We start from the raw sequence: 18,466 nt of genomic DNA, 5'->3' as shown, positions 1-18,466 counted from the left end.
CTTTAGTACTTGCCAAGTTTGATACAGAAGACTTCGAACCCAGGCCTCGCTGCGTGGAGTTTGCGTGTTCGCACTCTGCACTCCGGCGTCGAGTGTATTGAAGGCAATAAATTGTCGTTAGATTGAGGATGTGCGTGTGTGGAGTTATGATGAGCTTTCGTGTGCTGAGCGCCCCGTTTCTCAACTGTTATTTTCACAATTTATGACATACAAAATGAAAATTGTATGCTATTAAAATCCTGCACTCATGTATGCAACAGGTTAAAACTGAGCTTATAGTGTTTGACGGAGAACGAAAGTTGTTGGAAAAAAACCCCCCACAAACAAGTAGTTTAATATATCCTTTAATTTTATTTAACAAAATTTCAGTAAAAACTCTTAGTAAATACAAATGTCCCTGTCAGTAGTGTTTCTCCAGCTGGCGTCCCGTCTATATTAAATCCACAAAAAAGAAATCAGTCAATCTGTTGAACCGACGCGTCTATCAGACTTTTGACATCAAATCGTAAATAGCTACAGACACACACGAGCTCTTCTTTTCGGTTAAAACTGACACGCGTTATTAATCTGGCTAAGCAAAGTATGCAATCCTTTTCCCATAAAATATAAAAGAATAAAATGTGAGAAACAATTGATAAAAAGAAGCATCTCGTTTAGCCCCGCCCCCCCTCGCTGTAAAGGCGTTGTGTCAAACTCGAGCAGCGCGGGTCTTGACACTTCCGGGTTACAGCGGGAGAAAGCCAACGCTTTATCGTCAAAATGACTCTTTGAAAGGCATTAAAAAGAAAGGTGAGCAGGTTTACACTGTTCCACCTGCGGCAGTGTTGTCAACTAGTCCTCTTTTTAAGAAGAAAAAAAAACAACCAAAAAAAACACACAAAGCAATCTATGTGATCTCCACAAATTGAAATCTCTTTGGCATAGATTACCCACCCAAAAGCAGAAAAGCACACACAAACACACACTTTTAACTTCTATGCACACTTACACGCAATCTTAGAACCTTTTTCAAGCGTGAGTAAATGATCCTCAGCATTGTTAGGATAAAAAAACCCATATGTAAGCCCTGTTAAGATTAGGAGTCCCATACTCAATGATAATTGCATATATATATTTTTTTTTACATATAAACGGAATCAAGATCTTTGTTCCATTGTAGCCCAGCGGCCCACTTTTTGGAAAGTTTCTCCTCTCATGGTCTGTGGAACGGAAACGCAGGCATGAGAAAAAAAGAAATAGGCAACAACATATTTTCAGAGGTTACATTTTTCCAGTCATCTTCAAATAGCAAAATACAGTAAATGAAAATTATTTATGACTGGATGGCTTTAATGTGAAAGATAAAATGGGAGCAGATGGATGGAGTGTTTTGGTTTTGTGAAGAGAAGATTTATGATTAAACTGATAAGGTCAGTCCACACGCGCTGTTATCCAACGACAACGACATCTGCGGCATATGGTCCAGCGACTGCACATTTATGTTTCTGAGCTCTGCTGACCTTTAATAAGGCTCAAACTGCTGTTGTCTGTCGTAGACCATGTTGGGGGCGAAATCGTCATGCATCAAGTTGGCGTCCACCGTGTCCATGGGAATGTCACCTGCGTAGCCGCCAAAGTTTTGAAACGGAGCGTCCAGCTCTGCAAAGACATGAGCACATTTTCCATCTTGATATTGACACCAGCTGCTCCTGCTCTTGATTTTGTGATGGTGGAAGGAAAAAAAAATGTTTCTGATGTGCGGCCACGGGGAGGAAAAGAAAATACGGAAATCTGGGTATTTATTTGATAATGCTTGATGTTCCTCTTCAGGACCATGTCTGATCTTTGCTCTCACTAGTGCGACGATTCGGCACACTCATAGAATGATTGTCCTGCGAGACAAATTTCTTGCACTAATGTACGATATTTCTGGACAGTTGTGGGAAAAAAAAGACTAGTAAAAAGACATTCCACTAGTGCACTGAATGGTCTTACTGGTGAGGACAACGAATGTAAGCTGCCTATCAAGGATTTCGAAATAAATCTCCAAAAAGGTTTCCATAAGAGAACACAGGATGGTGCTGGAAAGTCCAAAAAAAGGACAGAGAGGAGAAAAATCGTTGCTGATTGAAGACAGAAAATGTAACTTCTGTAACCCAGAGTGACCTTCTGACTAATCAGATGCAGAATTAACATTTGGTTTACTGGAAGATCGCCCCCCCCCCTTGTGTGACTTTATGTTGACGATGATGTATCGTGTGGGTTGCTCTTGCGGTTCATGCTGAGCGATATGTTGTTGTGTGCGCACATTCCAGGCGCATATCCTCACCATCTTGGTAGGACGCTTCCATGGTGACACTGTTGTGAGCCTGCAGACAGGTCAGGCAAGGTACGGTAAGACAATTTGGCACATGTCGTCCATAAGTCAGCGAGTGATTGACGGAGGCGGCGGCGGCACACTCACCATCTCCCAAGCGGCCGGGTCGTGCTTGAACATGGAGTGTGTGAGCTCCCTGGAAACTCGCTTCTTGTGCTCGGCGCTCTTATCCTCGGAGATGCGGAAGAGGACAGCAGCGGCGTATGTGGCTGAGGAGCAAATCAAAGAGTCACTGTCTGCTCTTGTTGGGAACACCAAAGTGACGCTTTTCTTTGATGCAACAACGATTATCTGGCTGTAACATTTAAAACAGAAAATTAGAGATTACAGCGGTTATTTTATTTTAAAATAATTAATGGTAGCGGGCGATGTTCAACGAGTTTCTGCAGCTTCTCTTTGAAAAGTCAGTAATTCAAAATGAAAGAAGGTAAAGCGCCGTTGTTTGAAATGAGCGAATGCCCCATATAGCGTGACGTGAAACGTGAAGTGACCTACCGATGCCCTCGTTGTCTGAGTGCAGCAGCTCCATCAGCGGAGAAGATGCTCCCTCGCCATCGATGGCCTCAGCTGATTGTTTGTCCAGAGCCAGCTCGCAGAGGACGCCCGCCGCCACGCGCTTCACATTGTCGACTGGCGAGTAGAGAAGCTGGCAAGCGGGAGGAGGACATTTTAGGATAGCACAAAAAGAAATCACACCCAAACAGAAAAATAACGAAGTGGGGGAAAAAAAGAATGTTTGGCTTCTGGTACCTGAACAAAAAGAGGAATGGTCTGCAGGTTGGCGATCTCTGCTTTGTTGACAGGATCTCTGGCCAGGATGTGCAGAGCTCCTGTGCAGCCCTCCACGATCTCCTCCATCCTCACGCCATCCTGACGCCACACATGACAAGAGATGAGCACATCCGGCACGTACAAACACGTCGAGACATGCGCAACATGTACCTGGTATGTCTGCTGGTTGGACGAGCCGTGTTTCTGGGCATCCTGGTGGGCTTTGAGCAGCAGGTTGACCAGGCGGGGGATGGCGCCCGCGTCCCTCAGCGGGGCTTGGTTGTCCGGGCACAGGGCCAGGTTACGGATCAGGCCGACCACAGCCTTCAGGACAGGAAAACAAATGAACAAGGCCTTGATATACTTCCAGCTCAAGGTAAGACAAAACTTTGTTTCCCCCAGTGGCGAGCAGTGCATTTCATATGTAGGCCTTCGGTGAAGTCCTACTTCGTCCTGCTTGAATCAATCCCCTCATATTAGCATCATTTATGACACCACGGCTTCACAAATAATACACGGAAACACACTTACGCACTACTGAGTGAATATTGGACGACCTAGCTTCTCTTGACTTTAAAAGAACCGACGCCCGCACGATTGTATCTGAAGGCCTCGGACGAATAGTGCGTGCTACTGGTATATTGAAATCTGCCTGGCAACACGAGCTAGCTGAATTCTGATTGGATCAAAACTCTAAGCTAAAAATTCAACACGAGGATACAATATGACATTCATGTGAAGAATACGATCAGGATTCATTCATTATGTTCAGCCACCAGAGATGGCCTTGACCGCCCACCACTGGTTTCCCTCATTCCCGCTACCTTAATAACTGGCCAGTAGTACGGCTGGTTGAGGAGCTTGACGATGGCCGGGATGCCGTAGTGCCTCCTCACGGCGTTCTGCGCCACCTCAGCCTGCTGATGGCGTGACGTCAGGTGACGCAAAGCGCAAATGGCGGGCTCGGTCACATCCTCTTTCTCGCCGGCGCGCAGGATGGCGTGGATCAGCGCCTCGATGCCGTTGTTCTGGGTGACCAGGGTTTTATTGTAGGCGTTGTTGCATGTGAGATTGGACAAGATCCCGGTGGCGCAGGTGAGCATGTTGATGTCATCTGAGCTCAGCAGGTTGACCAACACCTGCAGCAGGCTGTCCATTCCCTCCTGCAACACGACAGAGAGATATATTGTCATGTGATTCAAAAAGCAAACCTATAACTAAACATTTAACTTTCAGTTTGACTCACTACTTCCGCCACACGAATCCATAAAAAAAAAAAATGCTACTCAAGTACTGACTGACTGTTTTAATGTTCCATGGGAGCCCCGTAGTTTTGACGGCGCCTTAAGCAGGTGCCTAATTCACTTATGCCTTGGCCGAGCTCTGTAAGGGGCAACATTACGCTAAAAGCGAAAACACACCTGCTTGGTGGCCGCATCAGACAGGTTCCTGAGCGTCCAGAGGCAATTCTGCATCAGACGCTGGCTGCTGCCAGTCAGGTGTTTACCCAGAGCCTGCATGCCACCTGGAGGGAACGCAGGCATGCGTCAGCTGTCAACCACACCATCTCATAATATGTGCAGTCATGAAACGTTGCGCTTCATGAGAAGCCATTAGCCACGTCTCTATGAACAAAGAGTCGCCACACCCGCATAACTGGCTTATGCACACAAGTGGGGTGTGTGTGTGTGTGTGTGTGTTTGTGCACTGAAAAGACATTTCTCACACACCAGCCTCTACAATGGCAGGTTTGTTGCTGGGGCACACGGACAGGACTTTGAGAACACGGCTTGTGGTCCACAGCAGCTTTTCGTAGTTGTAGTTCCTCATGATGTGAACAAGACCCTCAGGACCTCCGTTGGCGAGGATGATGAGCTGTGACAAAGACATATTAAATATATAAACAGACAGACAAATAGATGAATGCATTGATCCAAAGGAATGTGCAAAGGGACATGAGGTGCGTATATTTTGGAAAGGAAACTTCACTTGTATCTTCAACAAAAAAAGCTGTTTAAGGACACTGATACTGATTAGTGTGTAGACTGAATACGGCTGTGATCTGTCCAAGCATGCAAAATAATTTCACATTAGACGTTTGATTTTACTTACCACACCCAAACCTGACTGAACCTGAACCGTGTACACACGCCACACCCAAATCAAACCCTGCCTACGCATGCACGCTTGACAAAGTACGGCACTCGACCGCACCAGCATGCGCACGCACGGAAACACACCTTGCTCTCCTGATTGCCGTAAGACAGCAGCTGCAGACAGTCCGTGGTGATGGCCAAAAACTTGGGGTTGCTTTTCTTCAGGAGGGGGACCATCCTCTGCAGGCCGTCAGCCAAACGGACGGCCATTTTGGCTCCCTCCTGGTGCAGGAGCAGGTTGTGCAGGGTTGTGATGGCATAGAAGAGCACTGATTCCATGGGAGAGCTGAAGGGACAATAAAGTACCCGTAAGGAACAATTGCCCTAAAATGTCACTACCAGCCGAGTAAAAAAAAAAAAAAAAAAAAAAAAGGGATCTTTGACGTCTTGATCCGTCAATGGTAGTAAATGAGTTAAGCCACTGTGATCAAAACAAATCAAAGCCTCCAGAAGATCCTGTCCGGAAATAGACATCGTCTGATCACCCCAAGGTGCCAGGAAAGTTTGTACGTACATACGTCTACACAAACTTGTGAACAGCAAGGCTCAAACAACAGGAAATGCTTGGGCTTGGTCCACTAATGGTATCCATATATTATCAGACTGCTGGTGTGAGTGCAGATGAAAGCCAGCGAAGGTACCTGAGCATGCGGACAAGCGCAGGGATGCCACCAGACTTGAAAATGGAGAGCAGGCCCTCCCTTTTGTGAGAGAGATTGTGGAGGATGCTGGCCGTGGCCCGGGCGGTCTCCATGTCGTTGGTGTTCTGCATGGCCCGCACCACGGCAGACACCACCTGAGGCGACTGCATCAGCGCATGGCGGGACGCCTCCTTGCGTGTTAGCTGGTTGACAATCTGTGCCGCCTTGCTGACCACCACCTGATGGAAAGACCATTATTCCCATTGGTTGAGAGTGCAAAAGTCTTGAGTAACATTTCAATATAACAGAGACGCCATCTTCAATTGCCGTTAAATAAAGTTTCATTTGTTTTTTTCTTTTTACTCTCACATTCCACTGTCAGAGTTTTTAAGAATTAATGGACTGACCGGTGATTTTCTATTCTTCCGTAAGCCGGCTCAAACATGTTTCATACATTGCGAGAACGTGGCTTTCAAAGGAAGCAGGAACTTTCAGGGCAAACCTTACTAGACAATCGAGACAGGGAGCCCAGTACGGCAGCACTAAGAGCAAATTCATTCAAATTAAATTTTATATATGAACCATTTTAAGAGTTTAGATGTATTTCCGTGTTCTCGGGAACACATTCATTAATGCTCATGTATTGTTGTAGGATCAAAATAGTTTCTTTTTTTGGTACAAGCAGGTTATTCATTTCTTGAAACTTTACGGTAGTGCTTTTGTTTGTGTGCCTTTAAAGGGGGGGACTAAAGCCAAAGTCTGAGGTCACCGGACCAAAAATGACTAAATCTTCCAAGGACGTCGCCCAGATTGACTAAAAGTTATTGTTTTAACTCTCTTTGTTATTTTCTGACAAATTCTTACTTCATGTACAGCAGACACGGTTGTTTTAAAGTGCTCCACGAATAAAGTGAAGTCACAAAAGGATTTTAAAGCAATCAATTTTATGCTAGCACTAGCCAAAACAGCGCTCGAATTAATCTTTTTTTTTTTTAACTTAAAATTAAACAAGAATAACATATCAACAAAAAGAGGGCACTAAATTGGGCGAAATCATTCTCAGATACGCTACGGTAGCGTGGTGACCGCTAGCTAGCATAGCGCGCAATTGAACCTGTTGGAAGACACCATCATGTGACACTCCGAAGAAGACGAAAGACTGTCGCTGAAACATGTCAGGTAAATGACACGCTAATAGGCGGTCTGTGATAAAAGAATCAACGAATTCAAAAAGTCATTTGTTGCCGCGGAATATTTACTACTATACCTGATCTTCATCATTGAGCAGTTTGGTGAGCTCAGGCACAGCACGGGTGGCGAGCTCGGCATCATCTTGGTAGTTGATCAGATGAATGATTGCCGTCTTAAGCATCTGGGAGGGCTCGGCCAGACGTTGGACGTTGGTCAACTGGGACGGATCTGTTTGGGTCGTCGTCAGGATGGTCGTGCTGTCCTCCAACGTCTCCGGGAACATGGCGGCCCGCACCCGCTGGCCTCTGGTCAACACGTACTGCGAGTCTGGGAACGAATGACGACGCGCTTCAACTAAATACCCGAGAGGTTGCGCCCGATGGTTGGATCGTTTTCGTGTCATACCTGGCGGTTCTGATGTGACCGTGGTGGTCACGGTGTACTGCTTGGAGGTGGTTAAGTCGCCGTCGTCATCTCTGACCGTGTTGGCTCCAGACTGGATCCCCGAGTCATACGTGTATCTCGTCTCCTGCCACTCCTTCACCTTCGATACCCCGCCATTGAGCTCACCCACTGTCACATACCATGTCAGACCAAAGTTCTCGCTTGTGGCTTATGTCATTTTCAAATGTCATTTATTCTGCTGCACCTGATTGGATTTTGTGTTTCTGCATTATGTTGCAATCCAATTACCGCCAACTGACATTTTATAACATCAGCTTTTATTCTTAGTTTCTATTCGGAATAAGAAGCTAAATGAATGATAACGCATCCCTATTGCCATCATCAATATTTTGGATTTAGATCCACATCAAAGAATTGCAAAAAAATGAATGAAACATTGGAGACACGCACGCACAAAAGACGGGAACAATAATTCAAAATGAGACTTACATTGCACGGACATTCTCGCCTCCTGTAGTCAAAAACCTGAAAAAAAAAAACAGGCCAAAAATATTAGTACTTACTCCGTATGAATGACACCACACTTCATCATATCCGTGTTGTACGCACACAACTTCCTTTCTTTTTTTTTTTCATTCACGTAAGAGTGTATTTGGAGATGTGTCCAACCCTTCAGCAAACAAGAGCAAATCATGGGTGAGCAGAGCGAAGTAGGAGAGATAGAAATTAGAGACTTCTGCAAATTAGGAATGCTAGCAGGCCCTGCTGACCGCTCACCTCAAGCCTACGCCCAAAAAAAAAAAAAAGTTGTGGGAGCAGCCTATTGCTGACACATCGCAAACCGAAACCTGTCCTTCTGGTTTTGGGTCAGAGTGTGTGCATGTGAAAAGACAGTAAGTGAAATGTGTGATGCGATTGTGAATGTCGCACCCAAGCTTGTCTCGCGAACGCCTGCAACTTATCGCTCAGAAATGACTGACTAATATAGAGAATGAGCTCACCATGCAGACGACAAGAGATCAGACACCACAGGGATTTTTTGGAACTGTTGAAAATGTGTTTTCTCAGCATTTCAGATGATGCAACAGACATTTGTCAGAGCACGTCTGATGTAAACACTTCCCGTCTTTACGAATCACCCTTTTCATGATCAAATTCTCCTTCATGTAGCAACAGCTTTATTCAATTTGTGATCCAGTTCTCTGCATACATAAGATAATTATTTCCATCCTACTGTTTGCTTTAAATCATATCAACGGTTTGAGTCAAACCAAAAAAAAAAAAAGAAATAAATAACAGGCTTGAAGGAATGTTTTCCTCTTGCCCATTTCTGCAGCTGCGACATTACCCACATTACACAGTATCTTCGCTCATCACAGAAACATCTGCATTTTTAATAGCAGTCTGCCTCAAGACGTTTCACTGATAACACAATGCGTCCACTGTGCTGTTTAGTCTTTTGAGCATTAGCACGTTCGCATCTACATGACATCACATATTGGATGTCTTTTTAAGACTTTTACTGAGAGGAAACAAAATTGCCGTAATTTACGGACTATAAAGTGCACTCTTTTTTGAAAAAAAAAAAAAAAACTAACAAAAAAAACGACATGAAAGCCACACCAGGCTAGAAGCCACAGTTTTGTATGTTGAAAAAAATGTGTTGTTTACTGGATGTACAGACCGATTTTGTACTGTGAATGCACATAAAGGATTCTTAAAACTGTGCCTTTTAACACGGCAACAACTTTGCTAATCAAAAGAGATTTATTTAATGTATTTTCTGCTGAACTATAGAGTGCACCTTATAGCCCGGAAAATACGGTACACTGAAATGATTCCGGCCGTTTGTAAAAAAAAAATAAAAATAAATAAATAAAAAAAAAATTATAATAATAAAAGAAATAAATACATAAAAAATAAAAATAAAAATAAAAAAATAAATAAATAAAATGAAAAAAATAATCACCACCTTCTGTGTGACATGTGATTGCAGTGTGTAGGTTTATAGCACAGATGCTAGCAAAGTTAGCATTTTGTTGTTTAGCTAATCAACTCATGTTTGTTTAGTTTCCCCATATTTGAAACTTTATATGGGTTTCACAATACGGTACTCCCGCAGAAGTACTAATTAAAAATGTTGTAGTTCAGAAACATAGCTATTTGTTTTTGCTCTGTGGACTCCAGATGCCCGAAGCAGTGCCTCGGCAGTTGTGCGGAGCCGTCGATCCTGCCTAACCAGGCCCCTTGACTACTTGCAGTAACACGCTACATGATAAGGCAATGACTCATGTGCATATAAATCACTTTTACAGGGTGTGGGCTCTTGCCCATTAGGTGGTAAGTGACCAAAGTCTGTTTATCAACCCAGAGATATGCATCCACAGAAACATTTTACTGATAAACAGCACTGGAGACAACACAACAACAAGTTTCCTGTAAATCCGGGGGAAGCGCTTAGTTTTTGTTTTTTTTCAGGGCGAGTCAGTGGGTTCAGTGAACTGTTGCAATGCTGCGACACACCCGCATATCACCTAGGTAACCAAAACTCTGCATGGCCAGTGGTCCACGGTGGGGATTTTATCTGCTCGGAATAAGGGCTTGCTTGCTTATTTGCTACCCACAAATTCTCAAGTGTCCCAACGAAAAAACAATGATAACACAATAAAATCAAAGTTCAACTTTACTCTCATGTACTTCTGAGCGGACTTTGCTCCCTTCCAGTTAATCAGTGATGCCTCATTTCACCCTCACTGTATATTTCTCCATCAGCACAATTACCGCAAATAATTACAAAATAAAAAACACACTCGACTCCCTTGACCAAGAAGGAAAACACCCGCTGTCTAGTTTAGCAATGTCGCACAAGATGAGGGACTTCTTTTCGGTGGAACGCAAAAGCGGGGCAGATGAAGCTGCAGGTGAACAAGTCGCAACAGAAACGCTTGGCTGACGTTGTTCAGCAACGCTGCTAAAACGCTCCCGTGACATTCCACACACACGTAACACATTCAGACTGTGCACTGTGCAGTTGCTCATGTTCGCAAACCTCACTTCCTAAATTTAGCTCAACTGCTTGCTCATTAATTTATAAAGACATTTCAGCAACAATGGAAAAATGCTCATGATGTGCTTAATCACGACAAACTTTCTGCTCGCCTTTCACTCAGGCATGCGAAGACAGGGAGTGTCTCCCCACTCCCCAGTGGTGACAAGCTCTCAAAAAGGGGTGTGGCATCAGCATGTGGGGGGGGGGGGTGCACATGTGTGGAATGATTGGGAATTATACACCTAAAAGTGCACTCAAGCGCTGACAATTAACCATTAAAGTCTCAACGATAGAGAACCAAAACGCGTGTATTTCCACACTGAGTGTACTTATAAAAGACATTCCGGCGAACCCGATTTGGACTTTGCTGGTCTAAGCGCTTCTTTCTGTCACAGCAGGAATGAATCAGCTCGGGCAGGAGGCCCAGGGGGTTGGAGATGAATGCTGCTTCGACTTCAGAGTGGATCCCAACATACATACTGCAATGATTTGCTATCGCACTCCTACGGTTTTGGCAAGAATGGTTGAAAATAACATAGCGCTGGAATATTAGCGTCTTTTCCGTCCAAGCTTTTATTTTCAGGCATGCTTTAGTCTTTTCAAATTAGAATAAAGTGACACAAACTGGGAGAAGCAATCTGATGTTATGCTAAATGTGTAACTGGGGCAGTTTTATTTTAGCTTAGCATGACAAAAACATCCCTTAAAAATTACCACCCCCCCCCCCAAAAAAAATGATGCACTAATTGGGTTAATTTGTCTCAACAGCCCAATTTTAGTTTTTTTTTGGGAGAAAGTTGGGTCAAACTGACCCAAGTAGGGGCTCAGTCCATTTTTGACCCAAAATTGTTTTTTGTCTTTTTTTTACCCAAAATTGTGTTATTTTTCCATCCAACTGTCTGTGGGTCTGGAATTTTACACGGTAGCAGCATAGGCTGCCAATTTTGTTTTTCCGTATCGTGCGTGCCCACGCTAAAAACTGCACGCACATCTCCCCCATTTGTACATATCTTATATTTCCATTCACCAGTTTTGTTTGTGTTTCACTTTCGTTTTGAAGTGGTTGCATTTGCTTTTCTCCGATCACAACACAAGCAAAACACGCTAATGCGAACCAATAAGGCACCTCGCTTAGTCTTGATTTTTTTTAACAGGCTTGCTAAAATGTCACGTTTAGACCGTCATGCGCATAAAGCAGATTATGTTACCACACATCTGTAACGCTTAGACCATCTGCACGAAAACAGATCAAGTATTAGACATATCGTCTGGCTCCACAAACACGCGACTCCGGACCCGTGCGGTAGCCCACATGCCCCCCCCCCCTCTTGACATACAACACAACAATCTCTTCCTTTAAACCATTTCCAAGATGACTTAAACGCAACACCACTCACACCGCGTCGTCATCATGACATAGCAACAGGCTGCAGCAGACTGACAATCTGCACATCAGCTCTCTAGGGAGGATACGGCTTGACACGCCGCGAACTTTCCGAGTCCCAAAGCAACAGAAAGTACGCCCAGGACAAGCGCAACAGCAGCTTTGGCGATATAACGGACCTTGAAGGGGTTAACTGGATAAATGTTTGTTAACGATCAATATGGGAGGATGTGAAGTGGTGCACAGCTAATGGGTTCACAGTGACGGGTGACAGGAAGTGGTCGAAATGGCCGGACACCAGTGCTGGGTCCATTTATTAGGAAAAAAGATGCACTTGAGCAAATGTTGATAGGACACAAAAACTTTGGGGGGGAATCATGTGATGGGCTTGTTTCACAATTGCTGGCCTTAATTTTGTAAAAACACTGCGAGAGAGTGTTTTTGTCAATTGACTAAAACAGGCAAGATGATGGAAACCAGAAGACAGCAGGAGCAAGACGCCAAGAGCTCAGGGAAAGAATGAAAAAAACGACATTCTGATGCACGGTTGTGCAACACTCAAATTAAACGCGTCTAAAAGTGGCAGAAACAGCAACACTCGCTCCGCTTCTTTGACTGTTCTGGAAAGATTCCCAGCAAACACACTCAAGCCGAGCAAGCACAACAGTGAATAAACTTAAGCAGTCCTTTCTGTCAACGTGCTACTGAAAATTTGGTGGAGTGGCTGTGGCCAAAAGAAGCAGTTTGGCGTCTGCGTTCCAATCTATTGTGAATCAAAGGAAACGCGAGTTGTCTCCGAGGAGGGGCCCCATGTGTTGCGCAGTTTCAGATTACATGAGGTTGATAAAGGAGAACAGAAATGGTGAGAAGGAGTGCATTTGGCCCGATTTGCGTGGCTCATGCGAACGTTCCCGAAACACTCTCAGATTGTTTATATCCGAAGGCTACTGTGTTGTTACAGTTTGTGTCCAAGTTCGCGTTAGAGGGGGAAAAAAAAGCCGCAACAACACCCTCATAAGTCAGTTTCAAGACTGCTTTTCCATGTGTTACCACTAGACTAGAGTCGCGTGTTTACAGCAACAACTCCAAGCAGTGCATTTTGTCTCCTTTTTTTTTTGTTGCACTTTTTCTTTTCTTTCGAATCAATTTGTCCCACTGCACCACGGCAAACAACATTGTCTCAACCAGACCAAAGTGACTGGATCGCCAATTAATTAATACTGAATCGTGGAAAAGTTCATGTCGGTCATCCCGCGAGCCTCAACAATGACACGGCAATAAAATGCTAGCCATAACAAATCGTACCATTAAGTGGAAAGGAGGCACCAGTGAAACAGACTAAGCACTTTCATTAGATACATGATCCGGAGTTTTTTTTTTTTTTGTGCCCACCAGAATCGGGAGAAAAGTTCAAAGGTGCCGTGATGACCCAGACCAAGATCTGCTGAGAGATGCCAGCTTGCTTTCCTGACACCGCCGGCAGGCACCACTTCTCCAATAACTTCACCTAATCTCCATACGCAACTTTGCTACCAACGTGTACGTCCTAACACTAACAATACTAAGAAGTGATTTATTTAAAGCAAGAGACAAAGAGAACAAGATGCTGTGAAGTTGCGGTAAATAAAAAGAGAAGGAGACAAAGGCGTGTTGTGTCTCGTTTACTTTCCGAAACAAAACTGACAGTTTTCACATTAGGCTGTCAGCCACTCCCTTTTAACTCTTTCAAGAGTTAAACATCAGGCACTCCACTTCGAACACAGAAATATGTACAACTCCCTCCCCTTCCTTAAAAACACAATACATCTCTCCCACGTGGGCCATATTGAAGTGAGCCCAACAATTATTTTATGTCTTTGAAGTTACGTCAGAGCAGTTGACATCCAAGGAACAACACTGCGATGTACTCCGATACTACAACACTGATACCACACACAAGGCACCATTCATCTCCACAGGCAGAATTTTAAGATGAGGAGATTTCTTTTTTTTTTGTGCAATGAGGCATTTGCGGCTTTGTCCCAACCCACCAAAGGTTTGGCTTGAGGTCGCAAGGAAAAGAAGAAAAAGTATTTGCTTGAACACAGAGTGACTGTGTTAAAGATAGGAAAAGAGAAGCAGTATTGTCCCAGTTGTGCTGTCACGGTGAAAAACAACCTGGGATTCAAGTGTCTCTATTGGTTGCAACCAAAGAAGCAGAAACGTCTGCGCTCACGGGCCAAGCGTGCTGGCCAAAGCCATGGATGGGAACGGACAAGCACTTTGAGCTCAAAGCACCACTCTTGCGCATCAGCGTGTGGCTGCACGATGAGGCGATTTGACAGATGATGAATTTTTCAGGGAGAATACAATCGCAGTAGAGACGGACCGCGAGAACACGGTGAAAGTGTCACGGAAGCTTCAAGAATGCGATGCTGGAGTCCAGTTCATCTCGGCTGACTCAATGATCCACCAAGAACGGTCGGTGTCTCGGTTGATTTCAAAACCGCGCCCTCCTCAATTAGGAGATGAGGACGAACGGAAGGAAACGACTAGAAAAAGACACCGTGTTCATTATCAGGAACAAAAGGCGCCAAATAAACCGAGTCAGTCAAGTGCAAAATATTCAGCATCAAGTTGACGCCCTCCTGCCTGGATACACGGCTCGTAACGACAACAATGAAAACGTATTCATGAGGTGGATATTTCTGTCTGGCACATCAGCCAGATGGCCCCTCTAGCGTGGACTTAAGTTGAACTAATTAACTTTACAGCGATGACAATTTTAGATTCAATTCCATCACTGGAAATCTTGAGGTATGCTGTTCATTTACGTTTTGGGATCTGCTAGTCAGGAAATTGGTAGCTGAATAATATTATTTTAATCTGCCGGAATTCCTCCGGCTGTATCCTGACTTTGATGGCGATAAAACCACCTGCAGTCGGGTCAAGCCTGGAAGCCGTCCAGAAACTTTATCGCTCGGCGTTCCTATTTTACGGGAACAGCAGAGGCAAGGTGATATGCAAACACAGAACAGGCCACACGACATGTACGCTGGGCTGCAACTGAGCCCTGTGGAACGTACCCACCCCGGCACCCGTGCACACCCAACAAGGGGGGGGGGGGGGGCGCGACACTGACGCCACAGGAAAACGTATTATTCCAAGCAAACAAAGAGGTTAGGCTATATGCCGTATAGTAATCCCCTTTTGCAAAGTGTAGACCGATTTATAAATGCAAGGATCTCCTGGCCCCTTGCTCTGCTAATGTAGGACAGTATGCGGGAATTAAGCAGGACGGGAGAGATTATCACTGTGCCATCACAGCTGTATCTGTGAAATCTAAAGCAAGTCACCCCCTAGTGCGCTCCCAGCACCCATCTACCCCCCACCCCACCCCCTTCCTCTTTTCAGGGCAGACGGGTGTAGCTTTCAGACCAGGGGGGCTGGGGGGGGGCTTGTGTGCTTACGCACGACATGGCCAAGGGTTGGCTTACATGAGAGACACAACGTATTGGCACCCGAACTCTTCGTTCGTGCGGTTATGTATTCCACAACCGACGCTGGACACACAACAAGCTGGACTCCATAAAAATGTATTCACTGCCAGCCGAGGTAAAATGAATGTACTTTTTGGCGTCTATACCCGTCAATGGCAGTGAATGAGTTAAAAGAACACTTTTGTGATGGTGCCACTTGCAAAAGGACAACAGGCTTGTGTTTCACGCCACTAAAGACGATTTGATTTGATAAAACGAGTATAATATCTCATTACACGGCAAATCATGCAAGAGTTTACTGAGACAGATGCAAAAAAGTTGGACGCCACGAGACTTAATCGCATCGAAAAAGGCGGATAAGATGAAAGTAATTTGGGCTCGATGCTGATTTCAGTGGAATTACTCATAAAGCTTACTCATGAAGCTAAATGAAAGGAATGTGTGCTCCCGTGGCCACCGCTAAGCAGGATTGGAAAAATGTTTTCTTGTCAAGCCTGGAGCAACAATATCAAGGCCAGTTTGGCAGCAGCGTGAGGCGAGACGTTTGGGTGGTTAAGAGTTGTAGAAAGACCATTTAGGGGATGATTCATTATTTAGTGTCAGGAATTACTGAAGTGTCACGCTCCCGATATGGAATTAGCTGTTGAGGTCAAATGTGGGGGGTTTTAATTTTGCGCCTCACATTATTTTGAAAACAAACTAATCTCCAGACTATTACTCTTAATGTGGCTCGTCTCGGTGGTGCAAATGACCATCACATTTTCCATGAGCCCAAAACAACAAGAAAAAGGAAAACAGATTCCCCTGCAAAGTGGATCTTTCGTTACGGAATTAGTTTTCACTTGGCGAGTTGTAAAATGATCAACCAGCGTCAGAGTCAATTCATCATTACAGTGGAGTAGAATGCAATTTCAAATTGTAAAGGATGCAATAAAATAAATTTTAAAAAAGTATATATATATATATATATATATATACTTTTATTTATTTATTTTTTTACACTTCTTCACGACCTTCATATAAAGATATTCAGTTCAAAAACTGGCACAAGTTACCAAAACTATCAACAGTGATTTGCGACCAATGAATCGCAATAGTTTCAGCTTCTGTGTGTGGTACATTTAGCGTGTAACTCAAGTTAAGCGATATTATAATGTATTGTCATTTGACCAGTTTCCACCTGTTTTGCTTTCTTTTTTAACTGATGCATTTAAAGGGTTAAAGACCTCTTGTTTACATGAGAGGTCTCAGCATGCCACAAACCCAAATAGTCGTGGCGGATAGTATTCACTATTCCATTAAATTCACACAAATAACAGCACAAACCCATGTTTGTTTTTTTATTTTAATTCATGCATTATATATCCAATATTGGAAACAGTCAAATATGGTGATTGATTTTACCTGGGATGGACCGCCATTTATAAGAACAACCTATAAAAAAAGTGTGTTTCATGTACATTTGTCTTTATTTTAGCAAAAGCCTAAAGTATAAGACCAAAACCTTGATGCATGTCTGGCATTTCTTATTGTAATAGAAACATGTTTATTGTTTGAGGACCATGAAAAAAGTGAAACATTAAATTGCAATCAACAGTAAAGTTAATTCAGCCTGTTGTTGACATATTGGCAGGTACAGAAAGTACTCTTCTGGAAACTAGTTTCTAGTTAAACCAGTCCATAAAATGGAACCCAACTTCTATTTAACGTTAGAGTCCTCATATAAACTTTTATACTGCTTTAATACTGTTTTGTTTGTTTGTTTGGTTTTTTGCTCCGTGTAGTGGTTTTTTTTTTGTCTTTGTCCTCTTCAACTTCTCTCTCAACGATTGCACTTCCCTTAAAATACAAATTACATCACTACATACATAGGGAGCGGTTCAAACTCCCATGCTGCGCTGATAAACTGGTCAGGCATAAAAAGGCAGACATGTCCACGATTCTGCACGACAAAGCAGAAATACTGGTACAAAACAAAAAGTACAGAAAAAAATTCATCGGAAAAGATTACACGAGGCGTCCAGTTATTCACCTGCCTCAAGCGCACACAACTTTGCGAGCGCTTACAATGTTGGGAGTTTATTGACAAGTGACGTCAAGTAACAATCGATACTGAGCCCAAGCAGAAAAAAAATCAACAGAGAGAAGTCTGGAACACTGTGACCGCGAAAAAACAATAGTAAAGTGTCGATGACTGCAACTCGGTGCGAGCCATGCGGAAACAAACGAAGCTTCATTTGAAATGTACAACGCGACAGCAGACAGACGAGTAGTTATATATCACGTCACTTCGAGGTGCCCATTCACGCTAACAGTGAAAAACACGACAAGAAAGCACAGTAAGCGAAAGGTTCATTTGGCGAAACTCACCTGTCGAGTTTTGCAGAAGAGCGATCGAGTTTATTCCAAGAAAGTCTTGTTAGATTTCTTTTCCCGACAGGATGGCACACAATCTTGTATTCTGCGCAACTTTCCTCCACTCTCTTTCTTTATTGTTCTTCCCCGCAGCACTGCCGTTGGAAGTCAACGTCCTCACGCTCACTCACTCCAACAGACAAGAGAGAGCAAGCGGCAGCGTCACCTCCAAGCAAACCCCGCCCCCTTCGCTCCAACCCCACCCTGCATTGCGCCGCCTTCATTGTTAACAGGAACTGTTGAATAGGAGTGGATTACCTCGGTACAACAATACTGAGCAGTCGTTTCATGGTAATTACACCCACATGTTTTTTTTAATAACTTCATCTTTGAACGACCTGCGGTCAATAGCTGTTGTGTCAGGACAAAAAAACACCAGCTTCCGTATTTTAAAATGTTACTGTGCAATCTGGGGGGTAGTGTAAAGTGTATTATTTCACATAGCCGCAGCTAATTTGTATTTATGATGTATTGCCTTGCTTGTGGATGACCTATTTTTAAGTCTTGATCATCCTGTCATGGTGCATCAAAACTGTGCATTATCCACTGCCCCCCCACCACCACCTCTCAGTAAATGAAAAAGATAAACTATTCCTCTTGTATAAATTCCATCCATTAT

The 18,466-nt window shown here is 43.9% G+C and overlaps 1 protein-coding gene across 2 annotated transcripts; it reads right to left on the bottom strand.

Moving 5' to 3' along the window:
• Window positions 1-328: 328 nt before the first annotated feature.
• jupa (junction plakoglobin a) lies at window positions 329-17,978 on the bottom strand. Of its 2 annotated transcripts, XM_088302471.1 has the most exons (16): window positions 17,803-17,978; window positions 8,010-8,045; window positions 7,521-7,688; window positions 7,192-7,442; window positions 5,925-6,163; window positions 5,368-5,569; window positions 4,858-5,002; window positions 4,549-4,652; window positions 3,952-4,290; window positions 3,299-3,451; window positions 3,107-3,226; window positions 2,852-3,002; window positions 2,444-2,565; window positions 2,309-2,348; window positions 1,500-1,638; window positions 329-1,199 (listed from the first exon to the last, which is right to left on the bottom strand). In XM_088302471.1, the coding sequence occupies exons 2-15, from the start codon at window positions 8,020-8,022 to the stop codon at window positions 1,502-1,504; spliced, it is 2,184 nt and encodes a 727-aa protein (XP_088158597.1). In that variant the 5' UTR covers window positions 8,023-8,045; window positions 17,803-17,978; the 3' UTR covers window positions 329-1,199; window positions 1,500-1,501. The 2 variants fall into 2 exon arrangements, with proteins under 2 accessions (XP_088158597.1, XP_088158598.1); XM_088302472.1 differs by having other exon boundaries at window positions 329-1,638.
• Between the last annotated feature and the right edge of the window lie 488 nt (window positions 17,979-18,466).

Source organism: Idiotropiscis lumnitzeri, chromosome 8, assembly GCF_059441095.1.
Source record: "Idiotropiscis lumnitzeri isolate Australia: NSW breed Sydney's pygmy pipehorse chromosome 8, RoL_Ilum_1.0, whole genome shotgun sequence".
NCBI classification, from domain to species: domain Eukaryota; kingdom Metazoa; phylum Chordata; class Actinopteri; order Syngnathiformes; family Syngnathidae; genus Idiotropiscis; species Idiotropiscis lumnitzeri.
This window is presented reverse-complemented; position numbering and strand designations above follow the sequence as displayed.

Coding starts and splice junctions, on each gene's coding strand:
- jupa (XM_088302472.1), bottom strand. Junction 5,003..5,367: donor ACGGCAATCAGGAGAGCAAG/GTGTGTTTCCGT, acceptor TCTTTGTCACAG/CTCATCATCCTCGCCAACGG. Junction 4,653..4,857: donor ACCTGCCATTGTAGAGGCTG/GTGTGTGAGAAA, acceptor CGTTCCCTCCAG/GTGGCATGCAGGCTCTGGGT.